The sequence below is a fragment of the Pleurodeles waltl genome, chromosome 2_1 (assembly GCF_031143425.1).
Source record: "Pleurodeles waltl isolate 20211129_DDA chromosome 2_1, aPleWal1.hap1.20221129, whole genome shotgun sequence".
Lineage (NCBI taxonomy): Eukaryota > Metazoa > Chordata > Amphibia > Caudata > Salamandridae > Pleurodeles > Pleurodeles waltl.
In genome coordinates this window covers 537,353,905-537,375,438 of record NC_090438.1, presented here as the reverse complement: position 1 = coordinate 537,375,438, position 21,534 = coordinate 537,353,905, and the positions used below count along the sequence as shown (strand labels likewise).

At 44.6% G+C, this 21,534-nt stretch overlaps 1 protein-coding gene across 1 annotated transcript in view; it reads left to right on the top strand.

The window, feature by feature from the left end:
• Positions 1–21,534, top strand: part of VOPP1 (VOPP1 WW domain binding protein) — a 459,612-nt gene that overhangs the window by 404,497 nt on the left and 33,581 nt on the right. The window contains exons 3-4 of the mRNA XM_069214230.1: positions 8,608–8,685; positions 14,106–14,242. Coding sequence (XP_069070331.1) covers positions 8,608–8,685; positions 14,106–14,242 — 215 coding nt within the window. The remainder of the gene's footprint in view (positions 1–8,607; positions 8,686–14,105; positions 14,243–21,534) is intronic.

Sequence of the window (21,534 nt, the reverse complement as noted above, 5' to 3'; positions counted from 1 at the left end):
CAGGTACAAGGTCGCCTAAACCGGTATAGACAATGGGACTGGGGATGCGAGAGGACCACATGAACATGAAATCATACCGGACATTCTGCCCATTGGAGACGTCAATCACAAGAACCAATAAACTACGTGAGAACTATTATGAGGTGACAATTTTTGAGGGCACGACTGGTAAACCATTGGATGGAGATAATGGTGCGCCAAACTTTACCCAATTAGGAATTAGGGGACTGTACACCGGAAAAGGGATAAAATCCCTTGACACAAGGAGAAAATGAGCTATTCTGAGCCAATATATGCCATTACATGCTGATAAAGCCTTTACGAGTCATTCTTGCTATTACCCAGCCACTTTGTCACTCTACCTAGAGACTTTGCTGTCTTTTTTTTCTTCTTAAAACCATCCTCACCCTATCCCCGTTTGCCCGTATACTTGTCCTCCTTATGAGGGAAGTACCTCTTTTGCCCGTCTTGCTAAACTTTGCTGAGTTTCCTGGCTGATGGCGAATCAACTGATGTCCTGAGGACGAAGACTGACTCTGTATGCGGACCCATTACAGAGGGTAATTATATAATAATGCAAATGTAATTGTTTGTTTGCCTTTCCTTTCTAGGTACCAACTGCTTCTTTTGACAGAGTCCATAGTTAGAGGTTTTCCAAATTGATGTGGCTAAATTGTTTTGCATGAAGCCCAACATGCTGATGCTAATTCGAGGTTAGTTAAGGAGTTCACTGAATGACGCAAATGGACAAATGACTGGATCTATGCTTTGTTGAATAATGCGCTAATGATACTCTGCTAAGGTCAATCCATGTTGACATCATGCTATGTTCTAATGTTTATAATCTTTGCTTTGATGAATTCTTATTCGAGTTGCCAAATTACGACAATGTTGATGTGTCTTCTGGTTTTGAGACTAATAAACTTGCTAGTAAAATTGTAACCAATAGGGAATAAATGTCATAAATCTTACTAAATTCTGTGTGGTTATTCATGAATAAAGGGTCATGGTGGTTTCCGAGTCTTATTAATGTTATTGATTACTTTGATTGACTTGCTATTGTGATTAGTGATGAGGTTATTGATCCATTGATCGACATGTTGAGTAGCCATCTCGTCCTAAGGAGACTTCGAACAGGGTCAAAAGATCCATCGGCCTAAAACGAGTCCCAGAGTGAGTAAATTATCGAGACTGGGACGCGTTAGCACACTCTTAGAGTGCATGCCTCCACAGACACTCTCTTGCACACCTGCCAGCTTAACGCTCTTGGGAGTGTTTTCTTTCTCCCCACACCCCTCCTCACGTTCCAAGGTGCCAACCTGCATACACTTCTGCTACTGTCCATTCATTTGAAAACACTCCACCATCTCACCATCATTTTTCTTTAACCCAGTAAGTGCTATAGAAGTGCAATTTAAAAACTCTGACACCTCCCTCTGCACATTCTTTGTTTCCCACCCTCTAGTTGTATCATCCCAACTCCCCACATCCAACCATCTTCAGCAACACACGCCTTTCAAGCGTAATTGAGGGCATGCAGAGCACAACCTCCTACAAGAAATTGCAAGCGATTTAAAAGGTCGGCAAAAGAGTTGAAAGGCAGGAAATGGTGTCTCGGTGTTTAGCGGAGAGGCTGAAAATGCAACAAGAACATTTCTAGAGCAATGTATCAAATAAATGTGTTTACGTAAAGGTATAATGCATTTGGATAATTGCAATTCTAATGGATTTTACAGTAGTGCTGGGTTCCGAGTCCTAGTGTTTTGTTACAGTACAATTGGTATGATTCTGCTTTATTGTGTGGTTTCAGGGCAAAAGTTGAAGGCTGGTGTTGGAAAGGGCCCTTTCTGCTGGGTCATCCCCAAACTTTTTGCTTTTCTCCTCCTTTTCTTTGGACCCTCTTTTTGTTGTCTTTAGGAGTCTGGGCATTTTACCACTGCTGATCAGTGCTAAAGTGCATGTGGTCTCTCTTCTACATCTCTGTATAATTGGCTGACACCTGTTTGGCCAATTTAATTTACCTTTAAGTCCCTTGTAAAGTGATATGCCATATACTGAGGGCCTATAAATTAAATGCTTCTAGTGGGCCTCTGCAGCACAGATTGCACAACCCTAAGGATTAGTCTTTTTTAAACTTGTCTGAGGCCTGCCACTGCAGAGCCTGCTTGTGCAGTTTACTGCCACACTGACTTGGCAAATCAAACGTCTTGCCAAGGCCTAAACTCCCTTTTTGCTATACCTAAGTCACCCCAAGGTATGCCCTAGATATCCCTATGGGCAGGGTGCTGTATATTTAAATGGTAGGACATACGTCTTTATGCACTACATAGCCTATTAGTGACAAACAACCTATATAGTTTCTCACTACTGTGAGTGCTGCTCCTCTCATAGGATTGCATTGGAAATGCCCTGACATATGTCTAAGTGGTATCTTCTGAACTATGAGGAATAGTGTGGGCATGTTTAGTATGTTTGCAATGGTGGTGATACATTCCTGCTTCTTGGTGTAGGTGGACCTTTCATAACCATTCTAGAAATGCCACTTTTTGATAGTGGGTATTTCTCTGTGCTTATATCTCTAGTGTTTTGCAGCCTGACTCTAATCCACGTCTGGGGCAGAGTGACAGCTCCACTTCGTGCATACTTTCCTGACAGCCATCACCATAGGAATGGCTGGGTTTGACAGAAGAAGCATCTGCATATTGATAGTCTTCCAGGGCTGGGGAGAGGGAGGGCTGTTCACACCTTACATGTGAATAGGCTGTGGCCTGCCCTCACATAATGGACTGATTACCACCTACTGATTTCTGGAGAGATGGCTTGGTTGAAATTGTGTTGTGCTTCACTTGAACAATTCTTTTGAAGTTTCCCCCTGAACACAGGCATTTCTGAGTACAAGTAGAGGGGCTGTATTCCCCTGATGGGAGAAACGTTTAGAACTTGGATTGAACGTCTGCCAGAGGACTGGCAGAGTGTGCACCAAGGAATTATATGGACTGCTCTGCTTTTGTTGCCCAGCTGCCTGGTGTCTACTGGGTGGTCCAAAGGACTCATCTTGATTGCTTTTCTGCTTGTTGTCCTGCTGCCGGCCTGTTTCCTTACTTGGTCCCAGTTGAGACACTGGGTGACACTGATGGCACTGAATGCTGCTGGAAGGACTTACCAGGACCTGCCTTGGGTCTGCCCTGCTGTTGTTCTGACCTGTGACCTGCTAGGTCACTAGAAGGACAGCCACTGCTTTCATCAGGACCTTTGTGCTGGCCTGCTTACCGGGGCCATGCAGCCTTGTGCCCCCTCAGCTGCCCCCTTTCCTCCTGTTTGCTACTCTATAGATTGAGGGAAGCACTGTATCCAATGGCTGTTGCACGTGACAAGCACTTTTCCTCACCCGGAGACAAATGCATCATGAGCACTGCAGGGCTGTGTCCTGGAGTGGCTTGGTGCAGGGAGAGCACCTGATTTTTATTGAATAGTGCAGTGCGTGAGGAGCGCTATACCTGACCTAGGCACTGCATGAAGTGCACTTCATTTTAGTCCACTACGGGCACTGTGGTTGTGCCCTCCCCCCCAGGGCAGGAGAAACAAGTGGAGCCCATCTGCAGCCTCTTGTAAAAGCACGGACAAACACGCTTCCTGTAGTGCCCCCGGGGCAGAGGCAAATCCCTACTTGTGCGTGATCAATGCCACAACCCAAGCTGCACTCTGAGCGCATCGCCTAAGGAAGGCGGGGTAGGCACACTGCAGAGCAGCCTGGATCCAGTGGCGACCATGCCAGGGACTCGTGGGCCGCCATCTTGTGAAGTAAGAGGCACGGGGGACCGGGAACTTTCTCCCCACCTGCCAAGATGGCACAGGATCTTACTTTGTTCTTCCTGCTGGAAGAACTGTGATTTGCATTTCCTTCTGGCCAGTGAAGTCTCAAAGGGGATGCGTGTGTCTTGTTCACCAGATACCTTGTGGGATGGGATGGGATGAAGTGGCCTCAACAGAGGCCAGTCCTGTGGGGAGGGAATATCACCCATGATTTTAACATTTCCCATGAGAGTTGAGCAGTCAGAAAACAACATTCTTTGAATAAGTTACATTTTGTTACGGCACTCCTGCCCTCTGTGTGTACGCTGCATTTTCATGTTATGACCTGAGTCTGTTTACTGTGCCATGCTTGCCATTAAGGAGGGAGACATTCATGCTTTCATGGTCTAACTGATGTGCAGTGGGAGGGTAAGGTATACTTATGATGTATGCAATATGAGAATGTTTCACTCTATGTGTACTAATTGTAGTAATGATGACCTGATAACTGCTTGTTTAGCAGAGTACTAGTAATCTATGTGATGACCTGACAACTGCTTATCTAGCAGAGTCTTACTGATTTATGTCTTTTTTGGTCTAATGATGTTTTGTGCAATACAATATATTTTCATATAACTTGTCTAGTTTTCTTTGTGGTGTATTTATTGTGTGACTGGATTGTGTGTGTTCTGCAAATGCTTTACACATTGCCTCTGGGATAAGCCTAACCTCTCCTGCCAAGCTACCACGGGGGTGAGCAGGGGAAATGGGTGTGTAGCTCTCTTACCCTGATTAGAGCGGCGGTTCCTGCCTGGCTTAGGTGCCTACCCTAGCCAACCAGGAACCCCATAACTAACAGCCGGGTCTCAGTGTTTACTTTTTTTACCTGCTTTAAACATCATTGGTTGTCATCTCATTGGCTGTTGGAGTTAGCAACTCTATTCATTGAGTGATGGTGGGATTTATTTTTTGCCCCTGGCCCAGTGCATCTGAAATTTGACTACAGGCACTTACGAGCAGAGTTGTATTCGATCTGATCCAACCCAACCACACTCTGGGGGTGATTCTGACTGCGGCGGACGGCGGTCGCCGCCCGCCAAGCGGTTCCCGCCGAAAGACCGCGGCGGTCATTCTGGCTTTGCCACTGGGCTGGCGGGCGACCGCCGAAAGTCCGCCCGCCAGCCCAGCGGGAAACACCCTTCCCACGAGGAAGCCGGCTCAGAATGGAGCCGGCGGAGTGGGAAGGTGCGACGGGTGCAGTTGCACCCGTCGCGAATTTCAGTGTCTGCAAAGCAGACACTGAAATTCTTTGTGGGGCCCTGTTACGGGGGCCCCTGCAGTGCCCATGCCATTGGCATGGGCACTGCAGGGGCCCCCAGGGGCCCCACGACACCGCATACCGCCATCCTGTTCATGGCGGGTGAACCGCCAGGAACAGGATGGCGGTATGGGCTGTCAGAATCCCCATGGCGGCGCAGCAAGCTGCGCCGCCATGGCGGATTCCCATGGGCAGCGGAAAGTCGGCGGTACACCGCCGGCTTTCCGCTTCTGGCCGCGGCTGTACCGCCGCGGTCAGAATGCCCGGCGGAGCACCGCCAGCCTGTTGGCGGTGCTACCGCCAACCTCCGCCATGGCGGTAATTACCGCCAGGGTCAGAATGACCCCCTCTGTGTGCAAGATTCACCTATGCTGGAAATCAGGCATATAGAAGGACTTTTTTGTGAGATTGCACAATCAGTGCTGTTTAGACTGCGTTGCTCATCTTTAAATCTGCTTGTTTTACTAATATTGACACGCAGCATGTGAGCTAAAGTAGTAGGATAGTTTGCACTCCTTTCATGAGAGCAGTTACCTTAATAATGCCTGTTTGTTTCAGAATAGCACCAGAGATGTTAAACTGTGTCAAATAAAAGACCTCCTTTTCTAAAGCAGTGTCTGTGCCTCTGCGCTGTCAGGCACGTTATTTGTTTTGCATTTCTAATATGGTATGGGAGGCAAAATCACATGTACCGGAATGCAAACAGGGAACTGGAAACTACACCTTTAGTGCAAGAATACTTGGTATTTTACAGTTTTATATAGCACAAACTCAACCCGAAGATGTTGGAGCACTTTACATGAGCACCAGTTACTTTAAATGAGCACACATATGCTATTTTTGGTAGGCACAGGGACATTAAGTGATGTGGTCAGGATCACAGGATGTTGAGCTAATGCAACTCAAATCTAGTTCCCAAGCTTCAAAGTTGGTGACTCCGGCCAACCTTGACTCTGAACCCAGTCTGACGGTCCATCCCTTGAGCCAACTCACATCCATGAGTCAGAAGCTCATGCTTAGTTGTTTTCTGTGTAATTTGGTACATTTTTATTAGGTTTCCCTTGTGAAGGAAAAAAAACATTTACAAAGCCATTGGGTTTCGCCTATGTGAGATCTATTGGCTTTGCCAATGTTATTAAGACATATTACACAGCAGCCCAGGTTGCTATTTAAATTGGCTTAAAGTTTATAAAAAAGCAATATGATGAGATCAACGGTGTCCATGTCTTAGTGCTTATTTTCTTGACAAGCTGCACCTAATTTTCATTTTACATGTGAATGCGGAATTCTCCCCTATCCCCACACACACAACCTGTGCACCCTGCCGGCTGCAGCAGCACACATTGCAGTAAAGCCTTAAATACCTTCCGCAACTATCTGCCAGCCTGCAGTGAAATACTGTCTGTGTTTGAAATTTCTCTTCTCAAGGAGACCAAATGGAGCATGCAACATCTTTAAAAATCATTGACAACACAAATAGGCATAGCATGGGCGAAACCAATTGGCTTTGCTAGTGTTTGTTTATATCTATACTGACAATACCTACATTGGCTTATATCTTGACAGGAAAGTGGGTGGATCACATACAACATTTTAGATATGTATCTTAGTGGTTTAGGATTGCATGAACATCCACTGTCTCCAGTGCATATGACAAAGACAATCACCATAATTCCATGAGGTACTGTTGGTGTTATTTGAAGCGTACTCCCCTTCTGTAGACAGATTACGCCCAGGCCAAGGACAGGCTCGTCCATGGCTCATCAGAGGCTGTCTTGCTTCAACCTTTCTCCCCCCAACATCATATTACTCTCCTTACCCCCTCCATTTTGGAAAAGGATTGTGCACATTATGGGGAAAAGGAAAGCAGTAGTACCTCCATCTCAGACTGTTCTGGTAAGAAACACAAAACGTCTTTAACCATTACACAATTTTTAGCTCGTGCAGTTGGAGATATTAATGATGAAATCACAAGTGTTCAGGAAAGTTTTAATGCTGCCTGTAATTCTTCCATAAAAGAAAAGCTGCATTACCGTCTGTAATGTTTCTGTTGTCACTATAGACATCAAAAGAATTGAATATTAATTGTCTGATTCACAAAGGTAAACTTACACTGTAGTGTAAGTTGTGAATACCAAACAATCGTAAACTTACACAAAAATGTATTCTATATCAGGCCCTAAAACATGGAAAGAGGCATCAGATTGATTCACCAATGCCTTCCCAGTTGTGCAAATTCTGAGTCAGAGGCAAATTCTTTGCTGCACTTTTTATGTTATTATTTTGACAAATGCTCTACCTCTGTTATTAACTAAAACGGAAAATCACCAACAGTTAAAGAATAAGACAGTATATTGGATGCATGCATGCATAAAGGACTGCCATTTTAATCAGAATATTGGCGTGGCACGTTTCTTGGACTGGCGTTTCACCAAACCCAGAGAGACAAATTGCATTTCCTACTCCTCCCCCGGAAGAACTAAAGGTAGCTTTATGATTTTGGTCTCCCTATCGCTTTCGAGTCTTGTGAAGAAGATTTATAGTTGTTTGCCTAATTTCCAGGTACTCCTTTTTTGCTTTTAAGAAGGGTGGTTCACTCATGACCTTGAATTTGTATAGTGAGAATGTTCGTAGCTCAGATTGTTCTAACATTTAAAAAATAGTAATTATACTTAAGAGTAATACTGATTCCATTGCATCTTCTATCAGTAAGCATTGTACGGTCATATTAGCAGTTGATTTCAATATTGAAATGGATAATGTAAATGCCCTTTTGAGTTTAGAAGATGTAAAAAAGCAGAATCACAGCCCTCTGCTCAATGTTATGTATCAAGGGAAAGTACTATTGGATGTTTTGGCTGTTTGTAAATTATATACTGCTTTTGTGATTTCATCCTATGATGCTAGTGAGAGACATAACTCCACAGATTACAGCATTGGGCAACAGAGAATTACATTTAGGTGTAATCACAATATGGGTTCAGGGTTGGCCTTGGTACCATTGAGCAGTGCCTTCTACAAGTATAAGATGGTTCTCGATGGGTCAATACATGTGTCATTTATGGCCCACTATTCAACTTTTGAGTGTGCTCATGGAGTTTAACCCTGGGAGTTGAGATAGAATACTTTGAAAGTGGATACTCAGTTCCTTTCCGTCGTCTTTACTTCAATGATGCGGTGTAATAGACAGAACTACAAATTGCCTACTATGCGGGCATGTGTCTTCAATGAATGAGCTGGACCTAAATACACAATATTTCAAGACATTCATTATTACTTTATCTCCTAAAGCAACCAATTCTAGAACTTTCGTCATCAATGAACACAGATTTGAGAAAGTCTGTAAGTCTTCTCATCTCAAACTGACATTTCCTAACTGTGATAATTGTAATTTTGTGGTACAGACAAAATCTAAATCCAAACAGGTATAAAAGTGGCGCCAAGTTAGTGTGTTTTTGTAGTGCATTAAAAATGTTATTGTCTCTTTTCTTCTTCAGATGCCGAGCATATGAAGATTGCTGTGGTTCAACTTGCTGTGTGAGATCCCTCTCTATTCAGAGACTATGGTATTTTTGGTATGTACGATGGTTCCTTTCTATGTATATGTAATTTATCATGTAAATGTGCTTACGGCTGTGTATAGCAAGCCATGTTTGCTGTAATGCCACTTTTCTGTGGCCAAATATGAGCACAACCAAACGGTATAGATGTTCCACGGTAAACTTATTATTGAGCTCTGTTTGAAAGCACATCAATGTTCTTAACTATATTGATCTCATTTACCACTTCTCACTGTGCACAAAACACAGGTGATTCTGTGACCTCCTCAATATTATCTCACCCTTCTTCTTTGTCACAGTCTGTACTCTATGAGTGTGTGTCATCTTCCTGGAGTCAGGCAGCTTCTATCACCCTAAACATAAATACATATGTTGCCCTCAATCTGAAAAAGAAAGTAATTTTTAAAAATGCTGCTCTGCCTTTTTTGTTTTTTGGGTTTTGGCCTACGTCCCTCCTTCATACTGAGATTCAACAATGGTAACTTCAGTCCATACTCTACTGAGACTGATAGTTAATTGATCATGTGTCATCTACTATCAGCAGTGCGGTGTCTGTGCTGCAATATGGTCTGAACCCTGATTTGAGGTCTTTGAAGAGATTCTTTTTTAGAATGTGGTGGTTTAGTTGCAACACAACACATCTCTCTATCACTTAAACCAGAAAATGAAGCTTGGCATAGGGCAAAGGTTATACAGATCTTCTAGATCAGCATTAGTTTTCTTTAGGTGGTGTTGGAAGGAAGGTCTAAAGTTTTTCATGAAAAAAAAAAACTCTGCAAATGCTTTACTACTTTCTTTAGTATTAGTGATTGCTAGCGCGCCCAGTCCTTAATAAGTAAACTTACAAGGTGACGCGTATAGGTCGATGAACCTTTTGATTCACATGGAATATCCTAGCTACGTAGTAACCAATACCCATCAACAATCAAATACGCAAATCAATAATCAATAAGCAGGATATTAATCCGCAATTAATAATGTCAACATTCATGAATAACCACAACTCAATATACGTTTTAGCAATTTTATTTCCCTATTGGTAACAATACTAATTCATGGAATTATTCAAACTTTATTCAAATCAACTCCAGATTAAATCATTATTGACCACCAATAACATATTCTAATCAGAACTTGAGAAAACATGCATTCTAATGCTTCAACATAAGCCAATAACAATGAATATGTCAACATGAGTAGCAGAGTTCAGCAAATCAGTCCGTCAATCATTTGTCACTGTATATGTCAACGCCTCAGAATAGGAACCTTACCTAACCCAGATTAGCATGTGGGATTTCATGTGAAAACAGTTTAGAACATGAATTTTGAAAAACATCTAGCTAAGAGAAAAACTATTTAAACAGCGCAGTTTGTACCTAAGAAGAAAAGGCACAAAAGGTAATTCAGTCACATTGTCATTGCTACCTATCCACGGAATGGATCAGCAAAAAGTCAGTCTTCGTCTTCAGGTCATCAATTGATCAGCAAAGCATCAGGCTGTCAAGGGCATGAGCCCAATGACAGAATCTTAAATAAATTTTGGAATAATGTCTCTCTTCCGATATCTGCCCCTAACATCTCTCCTGCCTCCATCAGTTCTGAAGTTTTCTCCCATTGTCACAAACATTATATCAAAGTCACCCAGACTATCCCTTAATTGCTCAGGTAATCACCAGTTATGACTCTATCCAATAATCTTAGTTTTTCAAATCTATGAATTCTAATATTACACAGTTCTCAAGGTGTTGATTGGTTCACTGTACGATGTCCTCATCATCCAGCTTGTCAGGTGTCGAAAATGTTGCATCTTCTTCTCCAGTCAGTGTCTCCATTGTTCGAGTCCTGGGAAAGTACATCCCATCTGCATTACACTGGTTTAGATACAAACTTTAATTTTGCAATCTCCTGTTCATCGGTTCATCATAGAGAATTTTAACTAAGCAACTTTTATTAAATAACATGTGGTTCATGGTCAGTTCAGCACATTAGCTTCTCTACATTGCGTTAATATTCACCTTCTGCATGAGGCCTGGCAAAACTAGGCCACAACTTCGACTTAGTTAGCTTTACAAGATAATGCAAAACATATGTTATATATCTCAATATGACATTTTACTACATTATTTTAATACATTTTCAATATTACACATATTAGTTGCTTTTTTTACTATAATTTGTGACTCTTGGTGACCACTCTCCGTGGGCACATTTTCAAATGTGTATATTAATTCTCTACATTATTTAGTTGTACATATTTTTTTTATTGTTCAAAATGCATAAACACTCATTAATATTTCTAATTAACATATCTACTTTAGCATGATCATGAGGAGAATAGTTATCTATTTAACTAATGATAATTTTTTTGATGCTTGTTTGGCTTGTTCATCTTTTGTTCTAAAGTAAATTTCAGATTTGTACACTGCATTTGTGGTGCATGAGTCTGAGGTGTGTCTTCAATGGTGTTTGTTACCAGTTGTGTTCTGAGTGACTTCTCAATTATTTTGTGAAATTTGGTGTACCAGGGTGCTGAATTTGTCAGCTTTAGTTTTTTTATATTTACGAGGCAAAGTTGTTTAATGTTTTGGATGGGGTCTTGTTTTGATATGCCAGAATAGCATTGAACACTTGCCCATTTCATAGGTAGAGTAAGGCTGAGGACTGTTTGCTTGCTAGAAAGGAGACTTTGATGTGTTTAGGGTCTCTTCCTCATATTTTCTGTCTCCTGGGTTGAATAGTGTTAATAGTTTGGGTGATGCAAAAGGCAAACGGTACTAGATAATGGTCTAACAGTCCACAAGGATCAGGGTACTCATTTCAATTTTTTTCTTTGGCCTTTAGAAGATCCAGAGTTAGATTCGAGTGATCGTTGAGTGTAAGTGATTCACAGAACTGATGAATGTAATTGCATATGAGGAATGTGGATAATTGGTATACAAGTGCGTCATTCAGATCTCTCCAGTGTGTTTACCAAGTTAGCAAGTAGAGCTTGCTGAAGACAGTGAGGTGTGATTAGTTTTAAAAAGTTCTTTGTTTTTAATTCACAAAACAGGGACTCTAAGGTTTTGCCGTATTGTATTGTAGTTAAAAACAGTTTTAAAGCAATTTTTATCTTTACAGTCGATGTGCTGAATAACCTCCAATGTACTTTCCTCTCTGACCTACTATGCAACAACCCACTCCTACAGAGGAGCCATTGGTGCATTAAACCTGCATCAGTTCGATGCTTAGTAACAAACTTACAGCAGACATTGCCTCCCCTTATAATTAACACCTATGCCATTACTGTTCTTCTTTTTTAATAACATCCCATTAGCAAACTCCAGGCTCTATCTTAATTCTACCAATCTGCTAAACCCCTTGTAGTCTGTCTTATGTGCCTCTGTTCCACTGAAACTGTCATCACCACCACCCACCACACCAACTGATCTTCCATCCTCATACTCCTGCATCTGTCTGCCATAGTTGACACTACTCACCAGCTTACCTTACACGTCACCCACATGGCTCTTGACAATACATCCTCTGTAGTTAATTGTTTTTCTTCTCACCCCTCTGACCGGTCTTTCTCTTTGGACTGGCAATCTTTTAAATCACTTCCAGACCCACTACCTGTTTGTGTCCCACAAGGTTCTGTTTTGGGTCCCTTGGTAACATCTTCTCATTTGGGTTCTATTACCACCTATACATTGATGACACCCAAACAAACCTCTGTACAACTGCCTCCCCCTTGCTGAAATCCCCTCCTTCTGTTATTCATAACTGAATGGCCTTGCACAGTTTCATTCTCATGCTGAACTCAAATGGAATAGAGGTCTAATATATTTTCCACTCCTACAGAACTACTTCCACCCCTAGCACTATCTATTTCCCATCGAACATGTTCATTTTTGACATTGTAGCTGGCAACCTAGGCATATTGTTAAACTCCTCAACGCATCTAGAATCTTTCATCATCACTACAGTCACTGCAACAATATATCAAATCCTAGAAATTCAAAGAATCCTTTCACATATAACCTCCTACACTGACTAACACTTTGGTTAATAACAAACTGGACTGCTTCAAAAGTCTTTTAGTTGGCCTTCCTCATCACACATTACCTAAATATAATAAAGTCTTAAACTTTGCAAATACACTTTTATATATTGTCCCCACAAACACCCCAGCATCCTTGTATTAATATCAAACTGGTTAAACTTATTTTATGACTGGAGCCTTCTGCAACTCCTAAAACTAATCTTCCAAGCCATATGGCCACCTACTCTAGGCTACCTCTCTCATACTCTAACCCAAAGTATCTTCTCATTTATAGGATTCTCTGAGGAGTGCCAAAAGAGCCCAGTGTGTTTTCCTGATTCTGGTCTTTCCCCTTCTTAGGCCTACTCACTGGAATACTTTTCCACTAAACAACTTGAAAAAACAACATTTCTTGAAACTAGAAAGCAATGGAAGATATATTATTATCACATAAATTAATCAAAATGTAAATATGTTGATTTCATATGTATGTTCCTCATGATAACATACTTCTTTTCTCTGCAGTGAAGACTTGTATATAATTTCTTTCTGCTTTACAATGTTAAGTAGTCTATTTGACATTGCTATTCTTTTCGCCAGGCAACAGTTTGTGCACACACATTAATTCTAACCTCATTGTTTTCTGTTATTCTACCCAATCCTATGTACCTCAGTGTAAAGTTGGCGGTATGCCCAACCTTTGCAAGCAAAACGTTACTCAGTAAAGGAATGAAATAAAATGTAATATAAAGTAAATGAAAAATTGCTGTGCCCATGGATTATGGCTTGGAGACGGTCAGTTCAAGAGTGCTAAATTGTGGTGCCCCAGTATTTTTTAATGAAAGGAACCTTGTTAGTAGCCTCATTGCTGGCTTTGCCAACTTACATAAGAACATGTCCTCTTTCTGTTGACTATATGATCTTCTGTTTGATCAGAAAAAGAGTTGATGGACTGTAGCACTGCACAGCTAAAACCAACTGTTGGATAGTGTTGTTGTGATGTTGATGATGGTCAGACGTGAGCCCTATTGAAACTGGCTTGGTGTGGCACGGAGCTATCCATTCTCCTGAGAACTTCTGCCAGCTCTTATACCATGGCGATAGAAGAGCACCTAGAACTGTTTTTCAGCTGAGGCTGACAGTGAGATGACTGTGTAATCCCTTTTGGCAAATCTCCTATATCTTTTTAATAGAAACTACCATTCACCTTAGCAGAACAGTATCTAAGGTATGTCATGGTAGCATTCTAAAAGATACAATAACTCTGAAACCATCCTATTAACCCTTAGCAAAGTTGCATCAATTTTCTTGAACAAATGACAACTTTTGTTTAGTTTCTTAGACAGCAGTTACCTTAGGAAACCTTTTGTGGTTCGCACAATTCAGGCCATTCTTACTTCTTCTAATCCTGCAGGTTCCTGCTGATGATGGGTGTGCTATTTTGTTGCGGGGCTGGCTTCTTCCTGCGAAGGCGCATGTACCCTCCTCCATTGGTTGAAGAACCTACTTTTAATGTGTCATACACCAGGCAACCTGTTGGCGCTACAGGAGGTGAGGAGTTTGTATAAACATTTTCTCATGTGCAGGGTTGCATACGCAATGCGCAAATCACAAGAATTGTGACATTTTACTCCTTAATAAGATACCACACTCCTGCTGACTTTCCACCAAGCAGGACTTTTAACCTAAACGTGTTTTTATTTAGTCATAAATTTGCTTTTACTTCCAACTTAAGGTATATCAAAACACCTAATACTGTTGGGAGATTTTTCACTTAAATATTTTTTGCACCTAAAAGTATTTCCATCCTAGTACAAATGCTGCACCAAGAGTTATTTTACACCTAGATGATTTCGCATAGGTACTTTTTTGCTGTTAAATGTGATGCTCTTAACACACTTACACTGACACATTCTTCTTGATGATGGATCACTGGTGCTTTTGCTCTCAAATGTGATTCTGCATCAATATGAAATTTGTGGCCCTAAATGTGGTACCACAATCAAGCTTCCTTATCTTCTTTCAGTGATTTAGCAACTAAAAATAATTTTGCACACATATATAATATACACCCAAATGGGATTTTGCACCTAAATGTAATTGTGCTCTATTTTTTCACATTCATAGTGATATTGCAACTTGGTTGATTTTGCTCCATAATGTACCATCAAACATGAGGCCATACTGATGCACACCTTTCCTAACTTATGTGTTCTCTTATTTGTGCATTTTATTCTTTGCTGCATAATACTCCATTGCTGCATATCAAAGTGGTACCATAATGAATCTGCTTCTCAAGACTAATAAGTTACACATTGTTGTATACATTTTTTTTATTCACACGCCCACCCATGTACAGTGTTATTCTCAATGATGTCATGCCAGGTCTCATGAGGGATGGTACACAAGCAGTCTTTGAATATGTTGTGAGCGATATATTTTGTTGCGAGCATAAGCAATGCATGGCTAGGGTTTGAGTTATAGTTACTTTAGGGCGCAGATTGTAGTTATTTTAGAAAACTATAACTTTTGAATCGTTATTTTTTTAGTTTAAAATGTTACCTTGTTACTGACACTTTTACTTAACAATATCGTTAAGTTAACGTTTGTTTTTTTCAATGAATTTCTGAGTTTTGTTTTAGTAAAGTAACATTATAAAGGTTAAATATAAACATTATTAGTAAGGCGGACCTACTGGCTTTGTCAAAGGGTCAGAACCCCAAACTATAAAAAAGAGACCTATTGGCTTTATCAAGGGGTCAGCACATCAGTATACATAAAATTGACCTATTCGCTTTGTCAGTAATTCAATACTATAATTTATCAATCTCAATAACACAATGTATTTCCATGTATATACACACACCAATGATTAATAGTAATCACTATAACGTAGATATTTTAAATAAATAATTTTTCTTTAAACAACCATAAGCATGTGTTGAGTCAATCTTTGGCACTCTTCAAGCAACAAAATGCATCCATAGGACTAGCCACAAGGGGTCCCAGCATTCCAGGTGAAGAGCATACAGCTTGAGCTCAGAGTCCTTTAAAAGATATGGTAAACACTCCTGGGGTCATGAATTCAGTGACCCAGGAGACTTCCTGCAATGTTTTAAAATGTTCCTAGAAAGGCTGCTGTGCTCCCTGCAGCCCCCACTGCATTTAAAAAAAGCTTGGTGGTGTCCTAGTCCCTTCTACATGCACCACAGGCATAAAACATTCTTTAAAAAAGGCAACAGAGTGTATTATAGGGTGCTCTCCAGCTGGAGCATTTAATGTGAAAGAGGTGGCTACTCCACTCATTTGATATTCCTGATTTTCTTTTTTTTTATTTGGGGGAGAGTGTCCACCCCTCCATGAGTGATTTAATGGCCCCAGGGACCCCTTGTCACAGGACCCAATCCATTTTTTAGATGGAGAAGGTGCATGGCTCCTCTCCCTGAGCCTTTTGAAAGCTTCAGCGACCGCATCCTGCAGAGCTGACATCTTTCTAATGCAGAGAGATGTGTGCCCACCCCTCATCTAGCCTTTTGAATGCACCCAGGACCCCATCCCCTGAGGCCATTGTATTTGTGTTTGGGATGGGGTATGGAGCCCCTCTCTTTGAGCCATATATTTGCCCTGTGGTCCTCAAAGCCAAAATATAATAAAAAGCAGACCTGGCAGTGTCCGGAGGACCCCATCTCCTGGCACATTGAGTTGTTCCTTGTCCAGGAGAGAGCAAGCAGGGAACAGAAATCCAACTTCCTGTACACACTCTTGAGGCAGAGAACATAGGCTTGCTCCGATCCGGCATGAGAAGAAAGAAGAGCTTCTCCCTCTGGGCAACAGCAAACCAATGTGGCTAGCTCCCACCATACCTGGGATGGGTGCAGCTGCTGTGAGCCTCCTCCTGTACCCCCAGTCCCCTAATTGCTGCGGGCGCCCCAGCTGGGTCTGGGGCATCCATAACAACTTTGTATATATTTAGGTCCCCAGGTATGGGGTACCTAAGGCCACATAATGGCTTGAGTATGGGGGTGCATGCTGCCTTATCTTCAAATCATAATGCAATCCTTGCTGATGGGGTCTCTAAGGCCACATAATGGCTCTGGGTGAGGCACACCTTCCCTAAAATCATAATACATTGACCCACTTTGGCCCTCTCACACCCAAAGGAAAGTAAAATTGCAGAGGGTAGGAGCCACTGATCAGTGATCCCATCAGGCTGAGATGACACCACTGGGTAGTAATAGTTAAGATCACAATTCCATTGAAAAATTATGTTTTGGTTTGCTAATAACTGGTGTCATTTGAAGAATCTTCACAGAACATTCCAAAAATAAGTCTCATCCACCTCCACTCCTTTATGGAAAGGGTGATTCGTCAAGTAGAGCTGAGAAAAAGAGGTGGCCCTAAAAGCATTTTCCCCATTCATTTTTTCATAGGAAAATTAGACACAAATACAGCCAAAATAGTAGAATTACACTAAGAAGAAGATTTATGAAAAGTGGTGTTGCATATAGTGCAGCACCACTTTTCAAGTGCCCATTAGTTGCCCCCCTGTTGCCACTATGTGTGCGGCATATCTAAGGTATGGCACACCATGGCGGTAGTTAGGGAGCTAACATCAGAATTTTTGATGCTAGTTTGGAGCTTTGCAGGATTAGCATCAAAAATGTTGACGCTAATTCTGTGAAGCCCTTAGAGGCCCATTGTAAACAATGGTGTGCCTACTTTTGATGCCTGCTCTTACACATCTTAGAATAAGATTTGATTGGCTGCCAGTACATCAAGAAAGATGTGGCAGCCGCCATCTTAGGATTTGGGTACTTAGGCCCTCATTACAATCCTGGTGGTCGGTGATAAAGTGGCGGTAATACCGTCAACAGGACAGCGTTAAAAGAAATGGAATTTTGACCATGGCAGAAACTGCCAACCCAGATAGCCACTTTAACACTCTGACCACCACGGCGGTAGCAACAAGCACCGTGGCGGTAACTGACAAGAGCCAGGCGGAAGACAATGTACCACCCACTATATTATGAGAGGCCAATCCACCAGCTTTCTGGGGCGGTACCAACGCCCTCAAAAGCACGGCGGAAACAGCACACAGAAGGGAAACGACTCACCTCTCGACACTCAAGGAAGAACCACGACGCCATGGAGCCCAAGATGCACATTTTTCCAATGCTGGTCTACCTCCTCCTACACCAGGAACACGAACGGCGGCGAAGACGACCACGGTGAGTACTGCACCTAGCACACAAGGGAGGGGGGGAAGAGAGTGACACACACATGCAACACGCAACACCCTCACCCCCACCCCAACACCATACACACAAACAGATGCAACAACATGGCATATCCACCCTGTAACCCTCAGGAATAATGCAAGGACAAAAGGAAGTTAGTAAAGTCATTCTAATATTAAAAATGAGATAAATACGTCCTTAAGGCACAAAACAGTATGTTCAAAATATACAAATGGTGGGACAATGACTACTCCAAAATGTGCGTGGCCCAAAGGGCCATAACACATAGGCCAAGGCCACACTTGACTCCTGCCTCAATATGGAGAGAACACTGCTGGGGCATCAGGTTGAAGATACACAGGCCCCTCAGGGGGAAGGAGAACGGGGGGCACCTCAGCCAGAAGATGGTACAACACCACTGCTCCTGGACGGGGCAACATGCTCTCTGCAATGTCCTGGGGAGTGCAAGGCCAGAGTGGATGGGGCTGAGTGGATGCCTTCTTCCACTGGTTCTGGAAGTGGCCTTGTGCCCGGTGATGCAGATCCTGGATGGTGCAAGGTGACAGTCTCTCACCTGGGTGTCACACCTACAGTTGTTGCAGGGCCCAGGACGCAGTACAGCCCATGTAGTCACAACTACACACTGCTCGCTGGCGGTGACGGCTGCTCAGTGGATGTCAGCTGCGGGGCTGGTGGCTGTGCTGTCAGTGGTGGGGGGGGCTCCATCCCTTCTCCTGCAGCCTCGGACGGCTGCCCACCTGGGCTGCTGCTCCTGCTAGTGATGCTGCTGGCAGGGGTGCAGGTGGCGGTGCTGGCGAAGGTGCAGGTGACGGTGATGTCAGTGGTGGGGGCAGGCTCCAGCCCTACCCCTGCAGCCTCAGACGGCTGCCCACTGGGGCTGCTGCCAGTGGTGCTGCTGGCAGTGGTGCAGGTGGCGGTGCAGGTAGCGGTGCAGGTGGCAGTGCTGGCAGAGGTGCAGGTGACGGTGCTGTCAGTGGTGGGGAGAGGCTCTAGCCCTTCCCCTGCAGCATCGGATGGCTGAAGTGCCATGGCTGGTGTTGTTTGCCCAGATGCTGCTCCAGGCCCAGGCACCTGATCCAGCCCTTCCCCTGCAGCCTCGGACGGCTGCCCACTGGGGCTGCTGCCAGTGGTGCTGCTGTCAGTGATGCAGGTGGCGGTACAGGTGGCGGTGCTGGCGGTGGTGCAGGTGACGGTACTGTCAGTGGTGGGGAGAGGCTAGAGCCCTTCCCCTGCAGCCTTGGACGGATGCCCACTGGGGCTGCTGTTGCTGGCAGGGGTGCTGCTGGCAGTGGTGCAGGTAGCGGTGCAGGTGGCTGTGCTGGCGGCGGTGCAGGTGACGGTTCTATCAGTGGTGGGGGGAGGCTCCAGCCCTTCCACTGCAGCATCGGATGGCTGAAGTGCCATGGCTGGTGTTGTTTGCCCAGATGCTGCTCCAGCCTCAGGCACCTGATCCATCCTGCCTGCGGCGTCTGTTCCTTTTACATTGCCCTTGGCAGCTTTTGGTCCCTTCCTGACCTTGGCAGCTGATGGTGCCTCCTTGCTTCTGCCAGCTGGTGTTCCCTTCCTGCCCTTGCTAGCTGGTGGTGCCTCCTTGCTGCAGCCAGCTGGTGGTGCCTCCTTGCCACTGCTAGCTGGTGGTGCCTCCTTCCCCTTGCTGGCTGGTGGTGCCTCCCTTCCCCTTGCTAGCTGGTGTTGCCTCCTTCCCCTTGCTGGTTGGTGGTGTCTCCTTCCCCTTGCTGGCTGGTGTTCCCTTCCTGCCCTTGCTAGCTGGTGGCCCCTTCTTGGCCTTGGCAGGTGGTGCAGGCACACTGGCTATGCTGACTGGGGTGCCTCCTTGGAGCCTCTCACACCTGCAGTAGCTGCAGAAAATACAGTGGCCATGGACTGGGTGGCTGAGGTGCTGGGCTGGGTTCTGCCCACCCCCGCCCGGACAAATGACGGGGTGGGGGAGGGGTAGGGAATAGGTCATGGGTGGTGAGGAAAAGCCTTTAAGGGACACTGGGGCTGGAAGTGGGTGAAGGTCTGTCTGCTGTGTTTGGGTGTAGGTGCATGGGCTGGATGCTGTTGTGAGGTGAATGGCTGTTGGGTGTCTGAGTGCTTGTATTTGTGTACTTTGGGAAGAGGGGGCACAGACACAGTGGGAGAGGACACAGGGGACATGTGCATGGATGGGGGGGTGGTGACTGCCAGTGAGGGGCGTGTTGTGATAGGTGTGCTGGTGAAGGAGGTAGTGGATGAGGATGTAATGCATGCAGGTGTGAGTGGAGACTCAACTGGGAGGGAGGTGGATGAGGAGGAGGAGGGGGACACAGTGGAGGCAGTGGATGTTGGTGTGTCTGCATCTGCATGGTGCTTGTGTGAGTGTCTGTGGGATGAAGTGTGGTGCTGTGTTTGGCTGAGCCACTTCTGAGTGTTGATTTGGGTGCATGCTGGTATGAAGGTGTGCTTGGGATAGGCTGGGGTTGAGGGGAATGTGACTGGGTAGATGAAGTTGGAGGGGGGAGGCTAGAGACAGGGACAATGGCTGCCATCAGTGAGTTGGCCAGAGCCTTGAATGATCTCTGTTCGGCTGCCACACCAGAGTGAATGTCCTCCAGGAATGAATTTGTTTGTTGCAAATGCCCTGCTAGACCCTGGATGGCATTCACTATGGTTGACTGCCAAACAGAGAGGGATCTCAGGAGGTCAATAGCCTCCTCACTGAGGGTAGCAGGGCTGACTGGGGCCGGGCCTGAGGTGCCTGGGGAGAAAAAGATGCCCACCCTCCTGGGTGAGCAGGCACGGGAAACTCGCTGAGGGGCTACTGGGAGGGCGGTGCTGGTACAGGGGGTGGCAGCTGTACCTGTAGTTGGGGTGGCCAAAGAGGTGTCCCTGTCAGAATTGTTCCCTCCTGTCTCCGTCGTGGTGCTCCCCTCGCCCTCTGTCCCACTGGTGCCCTCACCGTCGGTGGATTCGGCATCCAGGCCCATGTGGGATGCAGCTCCCTCCGTCACCAGTGCCGCTGCTCTTCCGCCCGATGATGCTAATGCACACAAGGTTAGGGTGACAAAACAAAAAGGGGGGGAAGAGACAGAGGATACACTTGGTAAGTGCCAGCAACAACACTACAATGCGCGTATCTCACAGGGAACAGCCCTATGCACTAGGCCATGCACTACCAGTTACAATGCTAGTCACCAGGCCATGGAGTACAATGCCTAACGCCATTAGCTGCACACCTGAAACCCACAGGACCCTGCCCAGTAGTAGATCCCCACTAGCATTATTGAGGTTGGAGTGCATCTGAGATTGCCCATCATGGAACCTACCCTGCCATGTTCGCCCTGGCCTAGGGGCATCCACAGGCCCACATCCCCCACCCAGGTAACACCTTAACGCGCTCAACTTCATGATTCTGAATCTGTACTCACCCCCTTGTGGCTGCTGTGATGCCTTCAAGCGCCCATCCAACTCTGGATAGGTCACTGCCAGGATGCAGAACATTAGGGGGGTCAGGGTATGATGGGCACTCCTTCCTCGTTGGGAGGCCATCCCCAGCTGGGCCTCCGACGTCTTCCTTCCCCAGCAGCGCAAGTCCTCCCACCG